The 11,071-nt window shown below is 30.9% G+C and overlaps 1 protein-coding gene and 1 long non-coding RNA gene across 3 annotated transcripts; both read left to right on the forward strand.

Annotated features, from left to right (window-relative positions):
• Positions 1-1,481: 1,481 nt before the first annotated feature.
• On the forward strand, positions 1,482-5,970 carry LOC123005153 (zinc finger protein 2-like). 2 transcript variants are annotated; one of them, XM_044398790.1, is made up of 4 exons: positions 1,482-1,730; positions 1,783-2,713; positions 5,244-5,541; positions 5,595-5,970. In XM_044398790.1, exons 1-4 carry the CDS (start codon positions 1,593-1,595, stop codon positions 5,941-5,943), a joined length of 1,716 nt encoding a protein of 571 aa, XP_044254725.1. In that variant the 5' UTR covers positions 1,482-1,592; the 3' UTR covers positions 5,944-5,970. The 2 variants fall into 2 exon arrangements, with proteins under 2 accessions (XP_044254725.1, XP_044254726.1); XM_044398791.1 differs by lacking the exon at positions 5,595-5,970 and adding an exon at positions 2,781-2,826 and having other exon boundaries at positions 5,244-5,378.
• Positions 5,971-8,296: 2,326 nt separating this feature from the next.
• LOC123005402 lies at positions 8,297-8,729 on the forward strand. The gene is made up of 2 exons (XR_006412744.1): positions 8,297-8,454; positions 8,510-8,729. It is a non-coding gene; the product is annotated as an uncharacterized LOC123005402 (long non-coding RNA).
• The last annotated feature ends 2,342 nt before the right edge of the window (positions 8,730-11,071 follow it).

An 11,071-nucleotide genomic window follows, 5' to 3' on the forward strand; every position in this document is an offset into this window, starting at 1 on the left:
TTAATAGTGCTCATTTCTATGATTTTTAAATAATGATTTCGAATGGACAAACTCTATAACGTTGTGCACAATTTTTAATATCTATATTAATTTTTGAATTAATTATTCTCGCATTAATACGAAATTGTTTTTCAAATTATTTACAAATAAAAATTACATCGCCATTAGGATAACAGTCTACCTCCTGATTTAAAATCTATAAGACTACCTATTAAATTTTCTTCTTGTCCAAACAATGACGCAACACAWTTTTCGCACTGTAACACTTTTCCTAATTTAAAAGATACAAATCCTGCTATACAGAGTGCGCCAGAACTCGCGCCCCAGAGAAAAATGCCATATAAGGTAAGATACCAAAAACATGGAAAAAATGTTAGAAAAATTTTATCTATAAAAATTTAGAAGTTATGAGGGTTTAAAGTAAGCACTTTGACTCTATTTATTTCTGTTGAACAAATATTTTTCCTATAGGCTATTAAAAGAGGAAACAAGGAAGCTGTATCCTAAATTGTATCTCTGTTCAATGTTATTTGTAGCTTTTATTGGCAAAATTTTTGTCCCTTTACTAAATAATTGTAAAAAAAAAAACATATACAAGATCATCTGTATCATTAAATAAACATAAAAAATGTCAAATGTTAAAAAATAAATGTCAGACAGATAGAATTTTTTAAACATTTTTTCATGTTCCTGGTATCTTACCTTACTTGAAAATTTTCTCTGGGGCGCGAGTTCTGGCGCACCCTGTATATACAACCGTTTTTTCAATAAATTGTGATAGCATTTTAGATTTAAATAAATATTCAYGTTTGGACAAAATAGATCACCTGTTTCTAAGTTTAAATTACTTTGTGTTTTTAACGGATCCTTTTTAAATGAATACTTCAACAGTTTAATATATTAATTTGTTGCAGTGGTATGCAATTTCCTAATGCTCTATTACTTAGTTCACTGTGTATTAGCAGTTTTTTATAAGCTGTTTTAAACTGTGTACAAGTGGGATTGTCATTACAGCCGCCACATAATCTCAAATAACTAAAAAAAAATTCAATATGATCTTGRCTGCACTTTTAAACTGGTAAATATTTTAAATAAGGCGTGTTACTATTTTCATCAATAAATTTCTTAAATATATTAATTACAGATTTAAGAGCAACAATGAAGCCAAGAAACCCAGTTTTTGTAGAAGTGAATCGTGCATAGGGCTATGTATACTAAAAAAATGTCTCTGTATACCCTTCAAATAAATAAAACCGCCAACGTGATAGGACTTAAAAGCAGAGAAAAATTAGTCCAAAATCAAGAGAAAAATTAACTTTTCTTTTTACTGAATCAAATGGAGTGTAAGTACAGATTTGCTYGTTTCAGATAAAGCAAAAAATGTTTTTCCTTTGCAAAATCAAAGCATGTTCAAGATCAACTAAGCGTCAAGTTAGCGAGTGTCACATCTGATAGTCTAATCTGTGRCAGAATAATAAACATCAAGTTGTGTGGGTTGCCTAAACAAATTTTGATTTTGATATTTTTCTTTGCACGGCATTCACCGGTTTTTTAGTTTGTTTCAATGAAAATTATCATTTTTATGCGATAAAATGGAAAACGAATTTGCTCACATTGCTAACACTGTGAAAATAGCAGCAAATTTCTACGACATTTGTAGGTTATGTCTAAATCAAGGAAGGCTTGAACCACTTACAAATATAAGTTTCCCTCTTTTAAGTTTTCTGCAGGTATGTATAATGAATAATTGATTAAATGATAATTTTAAGAGTTCTATTTTAGGTACAGTTAAACCACACGTTACCAAAAAATGTTTGCGAACATTGTTTGCAAGAAATGTTTAACTTCACATCTTTCATTGAAAAATGCAAACATTCCCAAAATATTTTAAAGCAGCTTGAAATTGGATGTGAGAAAATAAAAATACTAATACTGGTAGACAAGAAAAATCATGAAATTAAAAATGTGAAGTCTGAACTTGAACCTGAACCTATTATTGTCAACGATAGCGAAGACGAATCTGAAACGAGCAGAAATGAGCCTAGTAAACCTGACTCAAAGAAATTAATTGATCATTATAAAGCCAACGAAAACTCTTCTCCAACGAACAAAAAAAATGATGAAATTGAAACTGTGGATTCTAAAGTTAAACTTGAACAGTTTGTTAACGATAGCAAAGATGAATTTGAAACGATCAGAAATGAACCTAGTAAACCTGCCTCAAAGAAATTAAAAACTTGTGCCAAATGTGGCGAAACTGTTACTAAAATGATTGATCATTATAAAGCCAACAAAAACTGTCGTCCAACGAAGAAGATAAGTGATGAAAATGTCAATTCTAAACCTGAACCTGAACCTGGACGTATTGTTAACGATAGCATAGACGAATCTGAGACGAGGAGAAATGAACCTAGTAAACCTGACTCAAAAAAAATAAAAATTTGTCCCAAATGTGGTGACACTATTACTAAAATGATGGATCATTATAAAACCAGCAGAGCCTGTCGTCCAAGGAATTTTAAGTGTGCAGAATGTAATATAAGTTTTAAATCGACATATTACTTGAAGAGTCACCATCTTGCGCTGCATGAGAAATTTCTTAAATACATGTGTCATATTTGTTCTAAAATGTTTAAATTTGAGACGAATTTAAAAAGACATCTTACTGTACATAAACTCGGGAAAATGTTTATGTGCGAATATTGTGGAAAAGGTAAGAGACTAAATGCATCGATTATTCGATATTATTAGATTATTACACTAATAAATTGTAAATACAGGATGTTTCAGAACTCGCGCCCCAGAGAAATATGCCATCCATGTAAGGTAAGATACCAGGAACAAGGAAAAAATATTTAAAAAATTCTATCTATAAAACTTTCAAAGTTATGAGAGTAAATTTTGTACTTTGGCTCTATTTATCTATAGGCTGCGCCAGAACTCGCGCCCCAGAGAAAAATTTCAAGTAAGATAAGCTACCAGGAACATGGAAAAAATGTTTAAAAAATTCTATCTGTCAAGAAATTTTGACATTTATTTTTTGACATTTGACATTTTTTTATATTTATTTAATGATACTGATGGTCTTGTATAGGTATGTTTTTTTTACAATTATTTAGTAAAGTGACAAAAATTTTGCCAATAAAAGCCACATATGACATTGAACAGACTTACAATTTAGGATTCAGCTTCCTTGTTTCCTCTTTTAATAGCATATATCAAAAAAACTTGGAAAATTATTTTTCCAACAGAAATAAATAGAGTCAAAGTGTAAACTTTAAACCCTCATAACTTCGAAATTTTTATAGATAATTTTTTTTAACATTYGTTCCATGATCCTGGTATCTTACCTTATATGACATTTTTCTCTGGGGCGCGAGTTCTGGCGCACCCTGTATATTGGAAAAATATTTTTTTAAGTTCTTTTGCTACAGGCTATATTGTAACTGTTTAATGTTATTTGTGGCTTTTATTTTCAAAATAATTATAAAAAAAAACATATACAGGATGACCCAGGTGTGCGTGCATGCTCAACAACTTTTTTTATATCGAAGTTATCGACATAATTTTTTTTAAAGGATAGATACAACAATGAGGCACATTATAAAAATATTTCTATTTATATACATGGCTGTCCCAAATAAGATACACAACTAAGTTCTGTTTTTTTTAATGAAAACCCCAATTTTTTATTACATTTCTGGATTCGCCACTAAATTGTCAATATAACGCACCTTGGTTTCTTAGACTTACCTGCAATAATTTTTGACTTATGCCAATTTGTGTCAAAATTACATAGACCCACAAAAAAATTCATAACTTCAAAATTATTCAAGATAATTTAACCAACTTTTTTCCAGTTGATTCCTAAAGCTTTAGCGCGTCTTCTGACTTCTGAGATAAAGGCAAACTCGGAGTCGATGTTCCATCGCGTACTACGATTTTTYGAAAATGACAAAATACAAATCGCAATAAATTTTCTAAATACAACAGTATATATTTTTTTTATAAGATGTGCTAAAGCTTAAGGAATCGACTGGAAAAAGATTGGTTAAGTTGTCTTGAATAGCTTTGAAGTTATGAATTTTTTGTGGGTCTATGCACGATGCAATTTTGACACATAAATTGGCATAAGTCAAAAACTATTGCAGGTAAGTCTAAGAAACCAAGGTGCGTTATATTAACAATTTAGTGGCAAATCCATATATGTAATAAACAATTGGGGTTTTTWTTAAAAAAAWCGGAACTTAGTTGTGTATCTTATTTGGGACAACCTGTATATGAATAGAAATATTTTTATAATGTTGATAACTTGAATAGAAAGAAAGTTATAGAGCGTGCACGAACCCCTGGGTCACCCTATATACTCGTTTTCAAATTAATGTGCATCGAAGTAGTCGTTGAAAGAGATCATTTTAAGGTGGCAACCATGCAATGCAAACAATACTAACTTCAAACTTTCCTAAAAATATTTTTTTCAAATAATTGTGAACCTCATGTAGCAAAAAATTATTAAAATTAACAACGTAATTAACATAGGATAGCAAACATAAAGATTTTTGTCATTATTGATGTGATTAAACTTGTTCTGAATGACACTTTATTAATGAAACTTTTTGTGTAAATCGGTCTTTATATTAAAGATTCATTTAGACTTCTACAACCTACTTGATGCACATTAATATGAAAAAGAGTATACAAGACAATCAGTGTCATTGAATAGACATAAAGACTGTCGAAAAATAAATGTCAAAATTTTTGAGAGATACAATTTTTGAAACATTTTTTTCATGTTACTAGTATCTTATTTGAAATTTATCTCTGGGGCGCGAGTTCTGACACACCCTGTATTTAGTTTTTTTTTACGTTTCTTGATTTTATCTGAATACAGGATGCAAAAGAAGTAAGTATCGATGATCAACTAAATTCGGGGTTAATATTGACTGAGAAACAAAAGTCGAGTCTGCTTGTTCACAAAAAATTATACTGTCACTATTTGTTAAATGATCTGTAAATTAGAACTGTGATTCTGAACTATAAAAGTCTRCTTTGATCTAAAAATTGTTTAATCATACGATATTTATTTAACTCGAATTTTAATTGTAGTTTTATTTTTCTTATACGGTTTTTGATCCTTGCAAAAAATCAGGGAAATGTGTATTCATATAATTTTTCCTAAAATTAACTTTTTAACTCATTGGCTAGGTTTCTATTTTTAYATTAATGTTTTCTCTGTGTTAAAGGGTACACTACAAAAGTTCAACTCGATGATCACATAAATTCGCACACTGGGAATAAACCATATACGTGTTCTTTCTGTGGTAAAAGATTCGAGTCACGTAGTAGTTTGTTGGAACATGAACGTAACCACCAAAATCAAACGCGAAGAAAAAAGAGCAGTATTAAGAAAAATGTTGAAGATGAYGTTAAATGTGATAAATGCGAAAGAAGCTTTGAGAGCCAACGATCTTTGCACATGCATTGTTGTCTAGTTCACTACTACCCTAGAAAGACAAGCACTTGTGTTCAATGTGATAAAACGTAAGTAACTAGGGTCTGCTTATAATATYTTTATTTTATTTCATATATTTTAGATTTACATCTCCAGCCTATTTAGAGATTCACATGCGGTCGCATACAGGAGAACGCCCTTATTCATGTACTGTATGTTCTAAAACTTTTATTCAAAAATCGCATTTGATGTATCATAATCTTCTTCATGAGGGAATCAAGTCATTTCAATGCAACGTGTGTGCAAAACWGTTTACATTGAAGGGCAATTTAACTGTTCATATGAGGCTTCATACCGGAGAAAGACCCTATCCCTGTCATATGTGTGAAAAAAGATTTTGTGATTCCAGCAGACGGAAAAGACACATAATTGCCGCACATGGAGAAAATCAGCTTAAGTTTATCAATAAAGAAGTTGATATTGATTCTTGAAAACGAATAAAGTTTTTTATTTTTTAACGTTTTGTATTATCTTCTTTCCTTTTTTTCATTATAAAAATATACAGGGYTATTCACRGAAGGATTATTTCTGAAAWTTTTTTTGCCGCAACCAACAATACCAACATCAATAACTGCTAAATTAAATGTTATTCTTTTTAAATTACAAATCAAAATAAGTTGGATAGATTTTCCAGAAATGTCAGATTGACAGATAACCTATATCTATCTGTACAGCCTACTTATAATATCTCATCTATGCTGTACAGGGATAGTCACGAGGCAGTTATTTCTGAATTTGTTTTTGCCGCAACCCATTATACATATTGCAACAATTTCTTGATTTCAAATTTTGAAAATAATTATAACTGAAAATATGGTCTTCTCTCTTTGACACTAAAACAGAAAAAATCATTTCTCAAACGATACGACATGTTTTGTTATCGTTAATAACCGCCTAGGCGCATGTTTAGAAACCGATGGTAGAGAATTCGAACACCTTTTACATTACTTAAACTTGTTAATTTATTTGTTGAATTTTGATTAAATATAGGTTACCTGTCAATCTGACATTTCTGTCAAATTTATCCCACTTACTTTGAATTCTAATTTATTATAGCAGTTAGTGATATTGGTATTGTTGGTTGCGGCAGAAAAATMAGAAATAACCCTTTCATGAAAAACCCTGTATTTTATTAATTGAATAATTAATTAATTAATAATGAAACGAGTATGTAAGCAATAATAGTTATTTATTGTACAAGTGTGTTATATTACAAATAAGTCATGGTTTACACCAAGACGAGTAGGATGGGCATTTTTCGTGAGTGACTTATTTGTAATACACACGTGTGCCATACAAAACCTTATTCAATAGTAACGTAAACCAATGTAAACTTTAGAATAAAGTACTCAAAAGATACAAACTTTGTTTACATCTCTTGCAATTAAAAAAAWATATAGMAATTAAAGTATGCMTCCGACGTTACACATGTGTTGTTGCAGTTGCTGATTTASGRTAAGTTTAAATGTTTAAATTTATATYTAATAGACGGCGCACGGTACACCCTATTTGTCATTCAAAAAAAGACATTTTGCTGAAGTGAGGGGCCGTATAATAAAMACTTTTCTTAGCAATCCAAAAGGCCGTGTTACAAATACAGGATGCCCATTTTATTTGTTATTTTCTTWAATTTTATAGATAGGCAACYAATAATACATTAATTTGTAATTTTTTTGCTGTTGTTTCCATTGAAATGTTGTTTCGCATTTGAGCTTTGARTTTAATTTTTTTTTGAAGTTTTTTATAGTCAAGCACCGACTATGTTGCCTTCTTTGCTTTTTCAGGCGGGAACAGATAAAATTGGCATCCTGTAAATAACAAAAAAAATTTAGTYTTTGCATTAATGCTGAATGAAATTACCGCACAAATTTAATTGTTTAGTATTCAAGAACAAATACAATTTATTTTTTTAGATAAAATTTTATTTAACGCCATCTCGTAGTGCAAATAGTAAACGTCTAGCCCGTCACGTGTTGACAAATCAAAATTTAAATTAACACGCCAAAAAGTTTTGTGCTTTAGGTATTTTAAAGCGGTGAGCTTTATTAAAGCTCTCTGCTTTGCTTCGACCTTCAATATTAAAACTTCACGCTCTAAAATTATACCGACCCCACGTATAATGTAATTAGCTATTTYTGCRTTATCAYCTTACTTACCTATCCTCAGCAATACGGAATAGAAATAAATATAACATAAATAATTTTAATAATAATTTTTATTGATGCATAAATATTATTGCTTTCGAAAGCGTTTTTCTAACTGGGGTTCCAATAATCGACTRATTAAACTGYTTTACCAGTAAATGAAATCGAACTGTTGTATAAGATTCAATGATTAAATCATTGAATAATATAGAGTAACATTAAGAAAAATTAGTTGGTTAAAGTAATGAATTCTAAAAACATAATAAAAAGAACTTTTGTTCTATTTATTGGTTTGATCACGTTTGGCTTGCTTACGTTATGCAACTTACAAAACACTTTATACTCATTTTACTAGGGATATTACTAAAATTCTTTTGGTTATTTAGTTATTGGTACCATTGATTACCAAATGGCAGCCTACATGCAGCCGTATATTTTCAGTGGGTGTTTATAAATGCATCAGTCTTCTATCGTATTTTGCGAATTCCGTGTTTTAAACAAGTTTAATGTGTTGCCTAGTTTAGAATATTGGTAACTAGAAGGTTAGCTCTTTTGCTAGTTGGTWCAGTTTGTAGCCGCCTGTAATACCGACGGAGGAGTCGAGGCGCCAAAGAGCTCTACTCATGCTCCTATGGAGTCGACATCYGGTCTRGGTTGGTTGACGGTTATCATCCACTGAAATTAAGCCTAACTAAATATTAACACAAATCGGTTTAAGAAAGTCGTGCTGTAAAGTGTTTTAAACTTTTAAAAGTGTTAAGAATGCTGTGAAAAACTACTTCCGGGTTTTGAGGTTAGGTATGTTATTTTATTGTGTGGGGCCCAAGAATTTTAATTATTTCCTGTTGAACAGCTTTTTTGTACATTTTGTGGTGATGGTTTTGTGTTTGTTCTCTACATTTGAGACAAAGTTCTGTGCCGACCTGAGATGTGCAGTTTTAGAATATCGGAGAACAGGATTTCTAGGAGATGTAGGTAAGTGACTATTTTATAAGCACTAGCGGATTTCGGGTGAAATTTTTAATGAGGCGTAAAATGACTGGAAAAATTACAATTACATTTTTTTATATCTTTTATATTCTAATTCAAGCGTCCTATTTTTAACTCTTGAAATTTTGTCTACAACTAAATTTTTGCTCAGAATTGATAATCGAAAACAGTAAACGTTTTTCAATTGAAATTAAACTAAGCGATGACCATAGAATATACTCAATATAGAAAATCAWGWAACACACAATTTTCCGGTCGTCAAAATTTCAAGCCTAGCGCCGCCTCTTGTTTGTATGTTGAACTAAAGTTGGCGGCAAATTTAAATACTTTATCATTCAATTTTAATTTTCCTATTACAACTTAAACACAAATAACCAAAATTTTCAATAAAATTAGTTATATGTGTTTCATAATAATATTTTGGTTATGATCAAGACATAAAGAAGCACATACAATGGACTGAAATTGTTTATTTATGCATTTAACAAAATTGTACCACACATTATGATAGCATTCTCTAAAATTACTAAGTAAATGGATTTGATTTTTACATTTTTGACTGGTGGCTCCTGCATTCTTAAAAAATCCTGCCGTTCAAGATAGTTTCCAACAAAATATAACTGAAAGAAGATAGATTAGGACTGTAGAGTAAATGGTTACACTGCTGGGCACTACACATTTAGATGGCGAYCTGTACATTTGCTAATATATGCTCCAGTCGGTTTTTGTGAAAGAGCAGTACATCTGACGTGTGGATTTCATGCCTTTTCAAGTTGATAGAATCACACAAAACTTTAAAATATTTTGCATAGTTTCCTTTTGATATGATCGTCTTAGGTAGTATAAACCTTAATAGCAAAAGTCCTTCTTTAGCCCAAAAAACTGTTGCGAAGACATTATCGTGTAAATTTTTTGTTTGAACTTCTTATACTTTACTTTGGAATCAGATTCTTGATTATTGTCTCATTATCAATTCCYYCAAATGTTGAGCAAAAATTTCTCGGTACATACCACCGAATTACGGTACAAAGTGTTTTAGCCTATCCGGACTGACAGAATCTCTGTTTGAACTGCGGTCAAAATCACAGCGGAGGACACATTATTAGAGAGACGTTCAGTCAAAACTTATTTGTTACCTAAAAAATCATTCTTTTCTCATTCTACAACCGTGTTTTTAGAATCAATCAATAAAAATTTCTCAGAGTCTAACCCTACATTGCAAAGCCCTTGTGATATCGTCCAAGTGTGATGACATTAGCTGTAAAAGAGCTTAAAATCTCCCCTAGTTCTAGAAACAGACCACAATTCGAAAATTTTCCTTTCTAATTATGTTTTTACCTGTTCAAATTTTGACGACAGTTCACATGTCCCCAAATTTCTGGACTCTTACCCGTAGTTTCAAGATTCTCTTGAGGAGCATTGCTGCTGGATATCTTTTAGGAGAGTGTTACCTATTTCAAAACTTGAAAACTTGAAACTTGAATAATTCTACCTTAAAAGTAGATACCATAACGAAACTTAGCAAAATTTAAACACACAATGAAAAGAGCATACCACGAACAAAGTATGTAACAAATAATTCGAACTCGAAAGGGAAAAAWTAACTGGGAAATTATTTGAACCATACTAGTGAAAGTTGATTGAAAAGTGTTTTTTGATATTTTGCGCCAAATATCCAAAGATTGCTTTATATTCTGTATTTTTTTAAGTAAAAACAAAACATACAACCAAGAGATGGCACTAGTAGTTTCTGTTTACTACTGTTTGTGGTAATTTACAGAAATCTGTAAATAAAAGCAAGTGGCGCCGTCTCTTGGTTGTATGTTTTTCATTAACATATTTGCCTATGCCTGCTGATCAACCCTGGCGATGACAGTCTATCTTGATCAATTTTGTTCTTCAAGTGTATTTTATTTCGTTTGAGACACGAAAAATCTCTCCACCGAAACATTAATAGCATGCAAAGTAAAAATCAAACTGGCCAATTTGAAAACCTGAGGGAAAATGTCTTGCGATTCATTCTCTTTCATATATTTTATAACATCTGTAATTCACATTTTTTTAATTCTTCATCGTTATACAGCGTGGCCCACGTAAGACTACGACCCTGACGAGCTTTAAAATGCAACCAAATATACACTTTCCAATAATAACTAGATTCTATAAAATTATTAGTAGTAATTTTGGATATCCCTTGATTCTCCAAAATGCCAAAAAATATATCGACGTCTGTCCGAACATTTTGTAAAAATTACTCATTTGCGATAAAAAATAAATGATTTTGAAACTGCTACATCGGCTAAAGGAACAAAAGCATTTATATTTGTCATGAATTCAGCAAAACAAGGAAACGTAAATATAACTTGTTGACCAAACTTAAAACTATCGTAACAAATGTTCCAAATGATGGTCATCATTTCGCAAG

Source organism: Tribolium madens, unplaced genomic scaffold, assembly GCF_015345945.1.
Source record: "Tribolium madens isolate multiple individuals breed KSU strain unplaced genomic scaffold, Tmad_KSU_1.1 Scaffold_20;HRSCAF=117;Tcas5.2_LG4, whole genome shotgun sequence".
In the NCBI taxonomy this organism is placed as follows: domain Eukaryota; kingdom Metazoa; phylum Arthropoda; class Insecta; order Coleoptera; family Tenebrionidae; genus Tribolium; species Tribolium madens.